General features: G+C 32.7%; 1 protein-coding gene across 4 annotated transcripts in view; it reads left to right on the top strand.

The window, feature by feature from the left end:
• Positions 1–18,493, top strand: part of LOC118197446 (uncharacterized) — an 873,067-nt gene that overhangs the window by 486,891 nt on the left and 367,683 nt on the right. For all 4 annotated transcript variants that reach the window (XM_085827733.1, XM_085827736.1, XM_085827734.1 and 1 more), the window contains exon 2: positions 3,419–3,778. In XM_085827733.1, coding sequence (XP_085683859.1) covers positions 3,419–3,778 — 360 coding nt within the window. The remainder of the gene's footprint in view (positions 1–3,418; positions 3,779–18,493) is intronic.

Below are 18,493 nucleotides of genomic sequence, written 5' to 3'. Positions count from 1 at the left end.
CTAATATACACTATTTACAAGGTAGGTGATAATTATTTTAAGACAGTACATTTTTAACTCTGAGTCTTTACGCTCCTCAAAGCGGTTCCAATCTCGACCGCTTCTCGGAACTTAATTACAGCAAAAGTAAAGGAAGTGATGCCCGCCACCTAGTGGCAAGAATGTGACACCTAAGATTGTATATACACAATATTGGGTGGAATTAAAATTTTAATTGCTTTATTACATTATGTATATTTCTAAATTTCTCGGTACTCGAAGTAAAACAGTGGGGAGTAGAAAAGTTAGTCAAGGGCCTCATGTGGCTGAGAGGCCGCTGGCTTGTCTTGCCTGATCTACACCATCTAGTTTACTTCTTTGATTGCGCAATACTGGAATGTATATGACAATGACTTCACATGTTTTCCACGTGTATTTTATCATTTTATATACATTTAAAAGTTTTTTTGCACAGCCTGTCCCTACATATTTCCCAATACAGATATTTCAGCTAGACGACGTTTTCTGCCCTTATCCTAGACGATGTCTACGCATGATTTACTAAAAGCGTTTGAACAAGGAATGGATGGCAAGTAAATGTCCACCATCTGTCAATTGACTTTAATTTGACGAGAACGGTCAGAGAATGTGTTTCTGGAATGAAGCCACGTAATGCTAACAATATGCGTGAAAAGATTAAAGCTGCCATAGAAATTGTACCATTAGGCATGTACACCCTGATCTGCAGGCTACATGTACAATAACAGTAAACACGGGAAGAACATGTTTAGACATTGCCATATAAATTTATTCAATACTGTTCAATTTAGAAAGTAAACATGTGTTAACTTTTTTTTCTCGTAACCTATGTTGAAAATTTGAAATCTGTCTGACTTCAGAGTGAATGACTTCGGTTCCTGAAAATGACTTGTGTTTTACGTTTGATTACTTGCTAGTGAGTTATGTCGATGTCTGGAGAAGCTGCATATTTCGGGTTACACTTTTCATTTTTGACATCGCAATTTACATGTTCCTTCCCAAACAGAATCCTATTTCTTTTATTTCAGAATTGTTGATATCAATTTTATTTGTATATGGAGGCCCATATGTGCTCTGGTAGAGTGTTTACTGTTGTAGACAGTTAGTGAAGGTGGGGAGATATCAGCTAATCACTAATGAGATCCAAATATTCTCTGCATTTTATATCTCTAACTAAACCTAGGGCTAATAAAATGCTACTTAGCTAAATGTAAATAATGTTTTTAAAACTTTTTAAAGGTAACTATGACATTTTGTGCGATTTCATGGTTTCTTAGTATCTAGATTTTTCTTTCTGTAACTTGAGCCTTTATATTTCGAAGAAAATGCGGATGTAGGATTACTCTATTAAAATATATCGAATTACGTAATAGCTTTTATTTCATCCCATTTATATAAATAGTCTTGTTAGAGCCAATTTTATTTCAGTTTTTATTTAAAATTCATAGCAGTAAGCAATCAAAAATAAATTCGCTTTAAAATTCTGATTAATCTTGAGAAATTTTAATTTTATATGAGAGATTTGAACCTGGTTAACGTTTCTAATTTCTGCTTGAATAGATAAAGTTGTTAATTAGGAACCAATTTACCGAACTAAAAACTTGAAACTCCTTAGCGGTAAAGATTTCTTTCGAAAGAAAGCTTATCTCAAACCGGAAACTCCTTAGCGGTAAAGATTTCTTTCGAAAGAAAGCTTATCTCAAACCGGAAAACCTTAAAAATATGAAACCTAACTATTCGAAACATTAATAAGTTAACTACAAATTGCTCTTTTTAATGCTTGAAACTTTAATTAAGCGAAAATGTTTTGAGTTATAACATGACTACCTGCTTTCATTCGACAGATCAAAGCCGACAGCTATGAAAAAAGTAAACCTGAATTACGTCTGAGAGTTCGTTTCTATGGAGACTGATTTACGTATAAAATGATTATATGTATTCACGTTCAGTGTTTCTTATTCGTTTTAAATAATACCGTAAAAAATTTGTAATGTTAAGAATTTCTTTGGACTCTCTCCAGGAATCGAACCCAGGTTTTAATTTAAACTGACTAATATTCTGACCGTTAATTCTTTGTGTGTTTTATCTGAGGAATTTTGGAAACATATGGCTCTTAGTTCAACACTATGAGCTGGTAAGGAATTACCGTCTGATATTTGTATTTCGGAAGCTGCTTTTGGTTTATGTCTTTTGCAGTATTTTCTTTGATAATCGAGTGCTGGGCTTATATCTATCAAATGTATATATTGACAGTTACGTTGAAATACCACGTGCGAGGAATATTTTTTTAATTCCTTGCAACATAAACTTTTTCCTAGTGCTTAGCTTTCTTTACCAAATTAGCATAATTGTACAAGATTTAATTTCTGTATAGTTTCGTAAGTTTTTCTAGGATTCATGCTCAAAGATTATAAATCTTAAAGGTGTCTCTTTCACTGAAGTGTTTAAGTTACTTGTTTGTGTTTATAGCTACCTTTAGAATTTACTCAATTAGCAGCTAGGCGATTTGTGCTTCGTTGGTATTGCTGTTTTTTCATACCATGTATTCTGAAAAACATAATGCATCCTTCACTGGCGTCATAACAAAATGTGGTGAATAGTAATTCACCACCATCTGAATTCAATTGACTGGATTTCCTACGATTCTCCAGTAGTGTTTCAAATGACGGAGAGTTTAAATAAGTATTGCACACCCAATATAATCTTTGGTAGGGGTAAAGGATAGCATTTGGAAGGTCCATAGTTCAAATCCTGACTTAGGCATTGTTGATTTTTTACGTTTTCTTCTTCGAAATACCTAAATGAAGATACAAGGGTAACAGGGTCGAACTATGTGATTTTCTATAATTTCTTCGTATTTAATTAGTTGCACGCATGTTTAAGTATAAACATTCTTTTTTATTTCTAGTATATACAGCTTTTAAATATGTTGTTGCAAATTTTAAAGGAATCAATAATGGGCTACGAGAATCGGTATATCATTAACGCTATTCTCATTTCTTATTATTATGCCGATTTTCGATGCTCATTAAAAATTCCTTTAAAATTTGTTCATCGTCATGTTCTTATTCTTATAAGTTGTTACATATTTTTTTTCTTACATGTTACCTACATTATTTTATGTGGGATACTTTTCGAATGTTTATGAAAATGTTTCGTTTTCTATGATATTTTCCACATTTCTAAATGATTATAGGATATTCATAATTATTTTGTCTGATATTGCTGGCTTCGTTTCGGCCTCATATTTGGCCTGATTATGAATTTTCTAAAACTGGTTTCTGGTTGCAGAAAATAAGATGCTCGAATGTTTAATTTGCGTACGTTTGCATAATATTGTTATGTAATTTAGATTATTTCTCAGAATTTTTATTTTAAATAATTTTCTCTATCACTTTAGGCGTGGAGATAACGCGGCTATCAATGCCTCGGTGGGTTCAGAATGGTACTGAAGATTCAATAGTCCTGGACTGTGAATATGACTATACTGAGGAGGACTATCGCCTCGTGGTGAAGTGGTTCCTGAATGACGACCCTCAACCTATTTACCAGTGGATCCCTGAACTGAACCTGAGGTCCGCATCTTCCCGGCTTCAGGGTAGACTAAACATGGACTATACTGTGTCGCCGTCCAGCAAAAACACCCGGTACAGGGCTCTCAACATCTTGAGGCCGACGACCGAACTTAGCGGCAGGTACTCCTGCCATGTCGTCTCAATGAAGAATCAAGACGCGGAGGAACAAGTCATGGTCGTCTATGGTAAGAAATACTATATTTCTGTTTTTGCCATTTATAAAAATACGCACATACAGACACATACACTAGTACCTGGTACTTAATGCACATACACACATTGGACATAGCCCTAAATATAAACGTTTGCGGACTGTTTCAGACAAGAAATATCATAGTTGTGGATAGACTGCATTGATCACTTTGTAAGGTACTTTTCTTCTTATTGCCTGCCTTTGGGGAGTAATTAGAAGCATGTCCGACTTGCAATCAGGAAGTCAGGTATTCGAATCCCATTGTGTTCTTTGCTCATTTTTCAAGTTTCCTGCTCCAATAGATAAATAATTGCTCTAAAAGTGTCTCCAGTGGGGAGTGGGAAGAATGTAAGTCATTTTTCTTAATCCGGAGGTTTAGACCTGGTGAGGGCTTTGCACACTTTTCATGTATTTTTATGTCACATTTTTCATAAATGCCTAATTACTTTAAAATCTAGCCAAAAGAGATTGACTTGGGGTGGCAGTAGAGGAGAAGAAAAAGTGTAAATGTTTCCATGCATTTGTGCATTTAAATGAAAGCATAACATTATGAACTGCAGTGTATATGCCAGCTCGGGAGAACATTGGAACTCTACAGGAAAAAATAATAGGTGAGAAAAATAAATATGTACAATACAAACCTTGTAAATTTAAGTAAAATACAATAATATCAGTGAATAAATGCACAACAATTTACATCACTATATACATGGCAGAAAAAGTTTGCTAAATGAGGAAGTTTTACTTCCGAAGGATTGGTTGCGGAGGCACATGATTGGTATCACGAACATTATTCTCTGAATGCTAGCCAACGCATCTGCTCTAGCAATTTCAAAAATTTTGACAGTTTAGTTTAATTTAAACAATATAATGTTGAAGGTGCATGAATGTCTAGCAAATGGCATGTTCAGATGACTTCAGACGTCTTCAACTCCAACTGTTAGAAACATTATGATTCAAAAGAATATATTTTTACTTAAAGTTGTAAATTAACTATTAAGCAAGTAGTGCAAGTAACGTTATTACGTGAAGTTACTTGCCATTTAATACGTTATTACAGTGCGTATTTTAGTTTAAAAATGAGTACATTGGTTGATTGAAATAGAAGCTAGTACGTTTCTGCCTATATAGCTTTTCTTCAGCTATTATTTAAAAAATTCTAGGGTTCTAAGGCATAAAATCCTTTTTGGTCATTCCAGCTAAATAAAAGTTACCGTGTTTTCAGGAACTTCATTGCATCAGCGTAAACATGTTGCGCACTGCGTGTGGCTTTACATACCATTCAAAGATTTGAAAAACTTTTCTTAAGGAAGTATAAAGAAAGCGAACTCAATCAAGATGTCTAATAAAAATGATTGAATTTTATTTAGCATTCCTCATAAAAGTTTTAACCTGTTGATAGAAGTGCTGAGAAATGTTTGGAACTTGAATCGTATCTTGAAGCACATATGCATGTTGACTGTCTAGGAAAAATGCCTTATTACAAGAAGGAATGCGAGAAAACATGCTTTAATGACAGAAATTTTTGCAAAGATTTGATTTTAAAGTTATGGTTATACTGAAGCAACATGTCAGAAGAACTGAATCATTGGCAAATAAAAAATATTAAATGTTTATGACTAAATAATTATGCCTGATTTCGTTAATACTGAGATAAAAAATGCAATTCGGAAGAAAAAAAAAAAAAAAAAAAAAAATGTGACACTGAATTTGTGTGCCATCGGCGATTCAGCAGTTTTCAGTTATTTTGGTTTCATGCTTCAGCCACTGCTGTCGAACCTCTGGATACGTCTGAGCGATTAATTACACGGAAAGACAGTCAATTTTAGAATATTAGACTTTAGTTAGATGTGACCATAGATTTCGGCCCCATCTGGACAAGCCAAAGAAACACACTTTAATTCTATGTTATTTTTTACTTTCTAGGGCAATGTTTCTCAATCGATTTTGTTTCATTACATTCTTTCTGAGATTATTTATGCTCTGTGATTTATTCAGAATTAATTAGTACTTTTCTATTCTTGCAAAAACCATACGCCCTTTAAATGTGATCTGTTCGAATTTATTGAAATAAGATTTTTAGGTATTTATTGCAATTGTATTGCACCACGGTATTATTTTAAATTCATGACGCAATACAGAATGTAATTTGAGGAAATAGTTTCAAGACACTGGATTTATATCGAGAAGACTTGGGCAAGGTCAACCAAAATACACAGATATGAGTGAGAATCGTTATTTGGCACTCTTAGAGCGGTGACACAGGACCTGCTACAGCTTCACAGCTTCCACATGAGCTGTATGCTACCATTGGAACCCTAGTTTCAAGGTCTTCAGTTGCAGCTTTTAAAAATTTGTATAAATATTTACTATTAAACATCCTAGATTAGACTCTTTCGAGGCAAACATTTCTGAAAATGGTCTATATTTATAACATAAATTTATAGTAATCTTTTACGCTATAAAACTGTTACCTCCACAAAAAATTAAAATTTTCTGGAAGTCATAGAGAGTAATCACTGTTCTATAATATATTTTATTTCATATGTTAGATTAATTTTAAAATGAAATATTTTAGAACTGATATAAACAGTCTAAGCAAAACAGCGTTAAAACTTTAGAAATTAAGACATGAATTTATCTTCATAATTGCAATAACTATCTCGTTGTATCTATAAATAATATAATATATGTATCAAAGACATTCTTTACGCTTTTTTCTTTATTAAGCATTTAAAAAAGTTTAATATTAACTGCGAAATACATCATTTTTTATTTATCAATTTAGAATATGCATTAATAAATTTTCTCTCTGCCAAGCTAACAAATTCTGCTTAGGTAGGGAAGATATTATATATAATATGAACAAGATAGGTAATAATGATAAATATAATTTCAAAAATCAATACTGAAAGTATTGTAATAAAATCTGTGCATTCGAATTATTTGTATTCTTTGTAAAGGACAATGTAAAAAAAAATCTTTGACATGATGGAAAAAAGACCGTATTATTATCATTGGTCCTTAAAAAGTTCTCTTTGAAATCACGGAGCAAAGATTTTATTGTATTATTGACAGTTAGGTGAATTCCGAAAAAAAGTAGAAAAAGTAGTAATAAAAGGAAAAATATTGCAAAAGCTTATCATGTGAACAAACGTAACTATGATGTCCCCAAAATTAAGTGATTTCTGGCGACATCTGCAACTTTTCGGTTCTTTTCCAGATATCTGGCAGCTCTTCAGTAGTATCGGTAGTATCGAAAGAATTGGCTCAATGAAACGTTAATTCTCTATCCTGATTTCTTTCAATTGTGGTTTTAAATCTTCCTAAAATCTCCTTTGTGTATAAAACTAACGATAAAATTTTAGAATGAAAAATTTTTCGAAAAGTTGGAAAACGACAAAAATTAAACTCACTTATAACATGGAAGGGTAAACATTCTATTCCTTAAAATTGGAAGCAAGCATTCTTGGCACACGTTCAAAAAGAAGTCTTGCTGGATGAACTCTAAAAAAGCTCTCTCTCTTTTTTGATGAATCATGCGTTCACTCGCTCAATAAAATGAACCAGTTCTTTGAATCAGTTCGGAATGGAATATTATATCTCTATATAGAATGGCGAAAACTGGACGTTAAGTTTGATACGATTAAATATTTAGCTCGTTTTCTAGACATTCTACGCAATGCTAAAAGATAAATCGGAAAAATTTAGAATACATCAACTAAGGATGTTTCTAATGTCACGTGGGAAAGCACAGTAATTTCCACGCTAGTCTCAGATGGAGAATTTACTATTTGCTTTATAGTCTTGTTTGAAAATGACGAAATTAACTATTTTTAATTTATTATTCAAAGAATACGCCCGTACTGTTCTGTATGACAATAAAAGTACGAGGTAAATTGTTCGAGAAGCAATCACGGTATCTTGACATGCAGGGACGATTCTACGCAGCGACGTCTTTTCATTTCTTTCGTTTTTAATGAACGTCTTTTCATGACTAACATTTATTATTTTGCCTAAATATCATTTATCATTCTACAGAATGCATGACTTTTCAATAAAAGCCTTTTCACCACTCTCTTTTAATACCTTGCCCAAACTGCATCTGTCAATCGATACAATGCCCACGTGTTACATAAAATGCCTAAAGAATGTATATAATATTAAAATAATTTGGATATTTCATACTTTTCTCTAAAATGCCAAGCACTTTCTGTATTGCCTAGACATTGTATACAATAACTGCTTTTCATGCATTGCTTGTGACATATATATGTAAGTAGATGGGGAGGTCTAATTAAAATTGTCTGGAAATCTTATAGAGTAATCACTATAATATATTTTATTTCAAATGTTAGAATAACTTTAAAGTGAAATTATTATAAATGATTAATTTTTAGAACTGATATATACTATCTAAGCAAAAAAAGTTTAAACTTTAGAAGTTAAGACACGAATGTCTGTTCATAATTGGAATAATTATCTCATTGCATCTATAAAACTCAAAGACATCATTCTTTACGCTTTTTACATTATTAAAAATTCTGAAAAAGATTAAATGTTAACTGTAAAAGACATTTATTTATTTATTTATTTAGCGTATGATGAAAGTAATGATTCAACTAAAATTTTTCTTATTCTTAAGGCATTGTCTGTTTATATGAGTATAGCAACTAATTGAATGTTATTTAGAAATTCATTTGTAAATTAACAGATTTCAAGTACATGTAATATTTTAAATTTATGGAATTTAGACTTGTATTTTCTAAGAAGCTATTTAAAAATCCGTATGAAAGCATTTGTTTTACTGTGAAATAATAACTTTGAAGGAGAATTTCTTTTCGAGAGATATTGAAATTTGAGTTTCTTACTCCGAGCTAAAACAGAGTCTTAAAAATTACTTTCAAAAGAATGTTTGCTTTCAATTACCTTTCATGTTTGCTTTGTGTGAAATCACATTATAGAGATTCCAAATCTGCAGGTGACCTCATGTTTGTAAACGAGTTACTATTATTGCCCAAGAAGACATTTATTACTTTTTGGACCTAATTGAGATATTATTAGTTTATTGGATATTTTAGAATATATATATATATATACACACACACACTGGGCGTCAAAATGAAAGGATAATGAAAACAAAATATGCTCACTAAGTTAATTTTGAAACCATTGCCCAATGCTATAATTATTTATGTTAATTAAATACAATTGAGCACAAAATTGCACTTCTGCGCATACATTAGCGCCGGAAATAGGCAACTTCGGTGGCTGACAATGTGACACGCAATGGACTCATACTAAGTATTCAGTATATGGCTCAAAGACATCACGTAAGTGAAAGTCTAAAGTTTTCGAATTATCGGAAGAATAGAGAAAGGTCAAACACAAATAGAGGTCGCCCAAAATTTGAATATCTTGGTGTCATATCGAGGGTTTGGAGGCGCTTTTTAATCAGTGAATTTGGTGACAGACAGTCTGGTCAAGCGCGACCAAGAGCAACAACTGCATCAGAAAACAGTTTTCTGTAGTTGATGTTGGTTTGAAGAAACCACGAAGCGATTACAAGAGATTTGGTTATAAGGCCTTCAGATTGCCACAAGGACCCGAATTAGCTATTCTGCTGCTGTATGAAAGTTTAACGAAGATGGACTGCATGAGAGAAAACTAATGGTTTGCGTCCTACGCATTCCAGCTTCTAGAGGGGCCCATTTAAACTAGTATTGTCGTCGTGGTGAATGGAGCCAAGACGACTGGGCCCGAGTATTGTTTATTGAGGAGTCCAGATATAGCCTAAATAGAGATTCTAGATGTGTTTTGATCTGGGCAGAGGAAGGAACGCGCAACTTACCATCTCTTGTTCGTGAAAAACCCGTTTCTGCGACTGCGCTTTAATGGTTTGAGGAGAAATTAGTAAAAATGGCTGCACCGAGCTGTAGATCTTTCAAGGAGGTTCTGTAACTGCTTGAAGATATGCGGACGAAGGATTGGAAACCCAAGTTAGACAGTTTAGGGGGCTGTTGGCCGAGAGCTTTTGCTAATGGATGACAATGCTTGGTTTCATCGAGCATGTATAATGTCAGAACACTTGGAAACAGAAGATATCACTCGAATGGTTTGGCCACCTTACTCAACCGATCTAAAACCGATTGAGCATTTATGGAATGCCTTAGAGAGTTGAATTTCCGTAAAGTCTATGAAATCAAGATGTGAGGTATACATGTCTCTCCGAGATGATCATGCACCATAATAAAGGAAAAAAAATCAACAATAGGTGATTTAATTTTTCCATCTTTTTTCAGTTTCCATAAATTTGGTTTTAATTTCAATATTTTGCAAATAATCAACTACCACAAATTGTAATTTATGTTAACAAATGCTTTCGTACAAATTTCGATTAATAGTTTTTAAGTATCGGTCATTTTATTTCTGTCACTACTATTTAATTTTGATGACCAGTGTATATACTTGCTTTGAATTTAAATAGTTTAAAGAAGATATTTAGTATCAAAAGAAGCATACACGTTTAAAAAATTTATTAAAACTTTCAAAAGGAAGATAGTAATAGTGTAACTTTGAATTTTAAGTCAAATAATACGAACACCTCAGCTTTTCAGAAGATTTATGTGAAAGACAATTTTAGGCAAAGCTGTGGACATATATTGATTCAAAGTGTGTCTCGTTATTTGCCGCTCATCTCAGGACAAAAGCTCGGAGATTTTCTTGTTCCTTAATCTTACGTTCTGCAATGTTAGTTGATTCGTAAGCTTAAATGCAATCGCTTTAAATACTTGCCTTCCTCAGTTCTTCTATTTATTCTGAAATTTCAAAGATTAAAGGTACATACTTTTAGCCTAAAAATGTTCAGACTTTTGTTATTTATCTTTCTTGTGTAATGTGCCATAACATTGTGTTACGTTTTGGGACAAGTCTTAACATGTGTTTGCTCCCGCTAGTGGACAGCCTTATTCACATGTATTTGATCACAGAGAGTGAGAGAATAAATTACATTGAAATTTTACAGTATGCATATGGCGGAAGAATACTTAGTCGTGCACAAGTATTTAAACTGTGGAGGCGCCCTACCAGTTGCCGAGTGCGGAATACCAATAGTTCTCGGATTCAACCCGGCCTGCCTGCATGTATGATTTTCGTGGTTTTCGCTTTGTCTAATGTGAATATTAGTTAGTTCCCATTAGAAAGTTTTCATGACAGCATGCCTCTCCTTAGAGAGATAGGAACCCACCAGCGGCTAAGCGGTACAGTCGTTGAACGCTAGTTGTTTGGTCCGGGGTTTGAATCTCAGCAAACATGTCAAATGCATGTGCATTTTCGTGATTTTTCCCATGTGTACTGTGTATACGAGCCAGTTTTCCGTAGAAAGCCCTTTACGAACCGATCTCTCCGTTAGGCAGTTAACGGTGGAGTGTTTGCCATAACCGACTGAACCAAACAAAAGCAAAGCAACTCTAACAAGAGAGTCGTGGCGTGTTTGCTACATTTAGATAACCAAATAAAGAACAAGGAAATAACAGCAATGGAGGAACTTCAAAAACAGCACTTTCTATTGGTAACAAAGAATATTCTGGTTACCCATTCATCGGATGCAAATATTGCTAACCGTGCGTAGCGAAATAGCAGTTTTTGTTATTCAAATATCCCGAAATCACGTTTACATAAAGCTGTAAATGAGAATGGACTGAATTAAACTTAGCTAATAGCGGTTTTGCTTCAGGAGTACTCCCAGCTTCATATTGTGCTGTGTATATCGACATTGTATTATCGGTATATATATTAATTGCGTTGCATGATGTTTTACTGCGTTTACTCTGTATTGTTCTATTGATATGATTTTTCAGCTACCATACATCGCTTTGTAAATAAACTGATATACTCTCCACAATATCCTCCTTTCAAATTTCTTTGCTTTCCCTTTCCGCCGCTCTATTTCTCTCTATGTATATATTATATTTTACGTATACATAAGTAAAATACAAAATTTGTAAGACACTTAATTTTCAATTAAAGGCCAGCCTCCTGGAAAGTATCTTAATTTTTTCTGTAATGTCCACAATGGGAAAATCCTTGCCAAATCACCTTGCAGGATTAAAGCAAAGCTCTCTAAGATACTTCGGCTACGATAAGCGCACTCTCTCTTGTAGCTTACTCATATATGAGCCAAGCCACATTTCTCGCTTGGCTATATTTACCCATTGTATAAAAAGTGCAACTGTGTAGTTTAAAACTTTGAAGTGTAGATCGTCCCCAGTGCTGAGCCATGCTACAAAAGATACCTGAATATAATAATCAACAAGTAACAAATATATGTTTGAATCATCCATTGATTTTGGATTCTTCACAAACTACACAAGAGGCCGCCTGTTTGTCCAATTCCAGTTATATACAACGCAGCAATTTTAGCTACGATTATTAGTGATAGTTCTAATAAATATTTCTCGTCGTCACACACGCACACACATCTATCATACATACATATATATATATATATATATAATTTTTATTTATTGCCCCGTTTTCTTACTCCTACGTCTGTTCTAGCAAAATAATTCACTCAGAACCAGTATTGGTCTTTCATGACAGATGAAAATACATACACTATCGTCTTCGAATATAGCAGAAGTAAGTTACAGATTTTATTTAGTAAACAGTTCATAACACTAACAAGACATGTCCTTCATCTCAGTTTACGACACCCGGTCTAATGGTTCACTGTTCAGTAGGTATGTCTTCTGTGTGTTTATGTTAAAAGATATGCGAAGGACGAAATCATGCAGATCAAAAGTATAAAATGGTTCTGATAATAGGAGATGCTATTCAGTCTGTTGATGACTGCTTCATTATCAGTATTTAAAAAAGCTTTATATTGCTGACATAGCATTGGCGGTATAGTCTGAAATCAATAGAATAAATACGGGACTTACGAGCACCAAGGAATGCTTTAGCATTCCATGTTCAGAAAAGACAACTTAGCAGAAAATTTTCTTTTCAGATGAGGAAGTGAAAAAGTCCATGCTCACTATATGAAAATTATGTTACTAAATTGTATGTTACGCACTTTTTAATCATTCATAGCATGTAAAATGCATAGTAAAAATGTAGCTCAACTTGATTACTTTCAAAAAGATAAAAATGTGCATGGGCCTGTAATCATCTGGTTATTCATGAAACGTTTCAGTTTAAAAATTTTCAGTCAGCTTACGTATTATAAAATAAAACTGATATGGGATTTTTGTGAAACGTACACGATTTTTTTTCAAAACTCTACATTAAAAAAATAATGTAATATCCTCTCTGTGCTCCGAAGTAAAAGCTAAGTATCTTGTACGGACTCTGTGCGTTTCCAAAGCTAAACTGAGGGTTGGTGCAGATACTGACTGAAGCAAGACCAGTAACTGTGCATCCATTAGAACTTAGTATCTTTGCTAATTGCTAGGCTTCCGCCAGGGATGGAATTCTGAGAGAAAACGCCTCGGTGGACGGTCTGAGTGTCTCTAATCCCTCTCCCCCTCTATTAACGTATCGAGAGAATTTTAGCCAGCCGTGTATCGTAAGCTTCCTCTTGTCGCACAGACCTGTACGCTTTAAAATATTTATACCAGATCCGAAATTCAAACCCGTGCCCTTCGGTACAGCAGTAAGCGTCACTAACGATTACCTGTCTAGGCGGATATGGGTTTGCACAGAGAGTCGCACAGACTTAATCTTCCAGGTAAATAACCACTTACTCAAAAAGGCAATGACCAGTTTAGACGGTTATATAATTAACAATACAAAGTCCCGCCTTTTTCTGAGATTCAACAGAACATAGATATTCAGAGTAAAATTCAAGCTATTAAATTATTGGCTCAGGTCTCCTAATCACGCGAGAAGAAAAAGGCTTGCAAATATTAAAGCTGATCCAGGTAAATCAAACAGTTGTACGAAGCTTTTTAACTGCAAGAATGCTCTTACACCCATTAACTAATTTACGGGGGAACCAACGAAAGTAGAAGTGACAGTAAAGATAAAAAAATAAAACAATCAGTTAAAAGAGAGAGTTAAAAGTTACAGAGTTAGTTACAGACAGAGTTAGAATATATGATTTAAAAGATCCTCCAAGCTTACCAGTGAATTCCAATGCAAAATTATAATTTTATGTTGTATTAGTATTATTTTTTTTAATTAAAAATTTAAACTAGGGCATTTTTTAATAGTACAAGAAAATGGAAAACTACGAAAGATGCTTTTATGGCTATGCGTACTAAGGAAAACTGTAATAAGCATTTAAAATAAGGCAAACATATTTATTCAAAGCTTGGAACTCATTCATAATTTAAGAAGTCAAATATTGTAAATTAGGTTCATATCAATCATGTTTCACTCGTCATAGCTTTCACGAGAAGGTTTATAAGCTGTTAATCTTCAATCTCTAAAGACAGTTTTCTTTAGTAATCCATTTAGATGGTTCAAATATGTCAAAAAGATAGATATCTCGCTTAAGAAAACAATAATAAAAAAACTTTTGGTTGGCTTTCTAACTTTCGTGGTCTTTGTTGCTTTTTAGATAATCCCAGAGTAAATCCAGTTTTGCTTGCCAACATATGCGTTGCGAATGTAAAAAATGCACATATAATGCTTGGACTGTCGTCTTTTGAGTGATTGCTCTTTTCGCAACTGGACATATATTGGTGCGTAATAGTCTCTCAGGATTGCTAGAATATTTGTTGTGACAACATGACAAACACAAATCTTATAAAAACGAAAAAATCGAGTGTCGAAATATATTTGTTTCCCGCTATGTATTATTTGTTTCTGGCTCAAACTAAAGGAACATAAAAATAAGTATAACAGACAAAATGAAAGAAAATATATTTTTGGCTACTAAATTAAGTATACTCAGAAATACTGTACTTTGATAAATCTGTTACAGCAAAAATAATTTTTTGACCTTTGGCACTAATTATTAATTGTTGTAAATAATGGAATCAAAAGTATTTTTCTGTCTAGCAAATGTATTTTGTATTATGAAGAGGAGACTTAATAGCATGTTGAGTAGTATAAAGAGTATGAGTAGTACCAAGATGATCCTCGAGGCTAATTATATTTGTTTAATGAGTGACGTGATAAAAAATTTGAAAATTTTGCATTAACATAATTCTACTCATTCATATCTATTAATAATTGTTATTTCAGAAGGTTAGGTTAGGGTTTTGGGATATGGAAAACACATGAGGGCTATCTGCTTAAGAGTAGCTATGCCTTCGTGGAGGGAGGACATTTTGAAGAAATGTGACTCATATTTACGTTACATATCGTTACATATGGGGAAAATTACGAAAACTAATCATGCAACCAGCCTGTTCGTCTGGGGTGGAACTCGAGTCCAACTTCCAGTATTCAACGGTCTTATTTGGAATGAATGTAATATTAATAACTGGTGTTATTATTCCAAATACGGCTTTTTGAAAATGAATTTGTATTATACTATGTGGTGCTACGTTTAACACTCATTAGTATTTGCAATTATTGACAAAACTGAATACATCTTGGAGTTTTCTATCTCAGTAGGTAATTTATAGTTAAAAAACTATACCTTTGTGTCCGATAAAGTTTGAGAAAACATGAATAAAGAAGTATGTCGCCACATTTGGCATAAGGAAATTAAATTAATTTTAACATTATTAATGAATTAAATAAAATAAGATAATAAGCTACTCACTAATTAATAAAGGTATGTTTTCCAAAGCATTAATAGTTTATCCATCAATTCATGAACCCAACTGTTGGAAATTTACATTTTCTATTTGTCTCGGTGCTGAAAACTGACGTCATGAAGCTTTACTAGATGAGTGACAAGACTGTGTAAAATCCTATGAAATCTTTAGTGTGCTTTCGATTGACTGAAGTTGCAGATTTTCCCTTTATAAAATTAACAAAAACGTCAACCTTATTTTGGTGTAGATTTTGAATAACACTCTATCGATTTCGAGAGCGATCATACCCACGTTCCTTTTCTTAAGCAACCTTTTTTGGTTTTAAGAAGAGGGACTTGTACCTGATAGCCCTTGAAATATATAAAGATTTATTTAAAATCTACCCCAAATTATGTTTGCTATTTCTCCTAATTTTAAATTTTACATTTACCTGTTTCCCTTTAAATTTGATTCCTTTCTGTGTATTTTCCTTTTTCTGACAGTAGTCATTTGAGGCTGAATAATAAAAAAATAAAATGCTTTCGGTTTTACTGCAAGCGGGCAAGATCAAAAATATTGTTAGTCTTGCAAAAGCTGATAACCTATGAACAATAAATATATTCATTGTAAATCGTGTATACCCTGTAGAGACATTAGGATTTTTTGGAAGCAGGCAAGATGAAAAATTAGCAACGCCTTCGCCACTTCTGGAACATCGGCCCAGTGTGCAGAACCACTACACCACGAAGGCACGCTGGGAAAGCGGGAGAAATACCTTATAACCCAGTATTAATATTTTTATTGTGCTCATATCTGTTATTAATGTTTAATTTTATCTTAAGAATAAATCTTTTTCGTAATGTTTTAAATAACTATTATTTTATTTGCGTCATTCACTGCAAGAAACTTTGATAATAGAGTTAGATAATAGAGATGATAATAGAGATAATAGAGTTAGGTAATTCATTAGATAATCTCTATTTATATGACTGCGTTTAAGAAAGCAGTATTACTGAGAAAATGCACAAACTTGAATGAAACACTTTTAAAACATCCAAATAAAATTTCATTGAAATATTTCGATATTGAGACATCCGATCTAAACATTATTCTACTCGATATGAAGTAGATAATTAAATAAACTTTAATAAGGACTGTTGATGATGGATATGGTAAGAAAGGCAAAACAAATTTTAATCTGTTTAAGAAAAGTCTGCATTTTGCAGTTGCGATTATAGTTACTCAACTAATTAACTATACTCTCGAATATACTAACTTTTTGTCTCTTTCCTGCTTAAAAATCTAATACTTTTTTTATTAATTTTATTGAAATAATAATTTTTTTTATGTTTTACCATGGATTTCTTTCCACAGAATCGATTTATATAAATAAAAATATGCGCGTATATTAACAAACGATCTTCGAAATGGCACTGGAATTTTTCACACATAAAGACTTGAAAACATAATTCCAATATTACAGTAATTTAGCATTGCCGTTCTTCTCAAAAATACTTTGATATCAGATGAAATAGAAAATGAAAGAAACTCTCATAATGCAAAAATTTCTGGAGGCAAAAATAATGTATAAAAATATAAATAATAGGAGCAAAAATAATGTAACCAGTTTAATATAATATAAAACAGTACACAAGTATAAGAATGAAAAAATCTGAAAGCTTTCATATTTTACATTACGCACAAAGGGGCGTTTTTTTAACGTTTTGTGTTGAACCTTTTTTTTATTAAATATCATGTTCTTCGCACTTAAAACATAAAATTCAATTTAGCAGCAAATATCTGAATTTTAAAGTGAGCATATCTTTGGAATTTCTGATACACAGTCTCACGAGCTGGAGATAAAAATGTTTTTTTTTTTCTTACAGTGTTGTCATTGCTCGCTTTGAAATTTTTGAGTTTGTTAATCAAAAATTCGTTAAAGTGCCACAAAATATAAAATCCATAATAAAACAAATTTCAAATTCCAAGTTCGGGCTTCCAGATGCCCATATTCGGGTCTAGAGGTACGTTATTCAAAATTTGATGGTTCTAGGTACCGTTGTTTGAATCACAACGCGAGAAAAATACATACATTTATGCAGATTCTTCATTATTTAATTTCTTTAAATATAACAATGGGCTCTAATATTTGGTGCAACTATTTGAAAAGTGACCCGGCATTTATAGTGAACCAACTCAAAATGCCAAAACGAAATTGATAGCTCTTCTGTGCTAACGCCCTTTGGCCTAATAAGAACTGCTGTCGTAAATGTAAAATGAAAAAAGACACGCAATCCCGAGGATAAAATCTACTGCATTAAAATACAAAAGAAATAAAAAACCGAAAGAAAAATTCCTTCTACTTGAATGTTTTCTCAAAGTCTCCTTTTTAGTTACACAGAAAGGCCTGAATACTTTAAATACAAAATCTGAAATAATTTTAACTGACTGAATTTAGAAACTCTCATTTGGAAAACTTTCCCATATCGAGGAAAAAATAAGAAAATACGTTGAAGACGGAAAAAAGAAGCAAATGAAATAGTAATTGATTTAACCTTTAACTACTGTGACTTTAAATTGTCACATAACTACTGTGAGCGGTCTCTCAGACCGCTTTTGCTGAAAACAAAATACGATACTATTTTATTTTTCTTATTTGAATAAATGTTATTTAATTTGATATATTTAACGTTTTCATGAAGCTATAAAGCAATTTTTATACTTAGATCAGTTCATTAAAATAAAATATATACTATGATAATAATTCCTTCGCTTACGTATCTGGATGGAAGATGTAAATTTTAAAATTCAACTTTTTCATTTTACATTAAAATTTGCGATAAGAATGATTTAATAAGAATATAGAAAATAAATTTTTATTTTAAAAATTATAATTCGAGCTGCATTTTATACATGCTATTCTACTACATTGTAGACACACTGGTTCTTTGCATGCTTTACATTTGTAAGCTGTTTTGCTTTTTGTTTGCTCGGTGGACAAATATAGCACGTTC

Source organism: Stegodyphus dumicola, chromosome 12 (assembly GCF_044657685.1).
Source record: "Stegodyphus dumicola isolate Sdum_Otavi_A_Nest chromosome 12, ASM4465768v1".
Classification (NCBI taxonomy): domain Eukaryota; kingdom Metazoa; phylum Arthropoda; class Arachnida; order Araneae; family Eresidae; genus Stegodyphus; species Stegodyphus dumicola.
The sequence above is the reverse complement of the archived record's forward strand: the minus strand, read 5'-3'. Positions and strand labels throughout refer to the sequence as shown.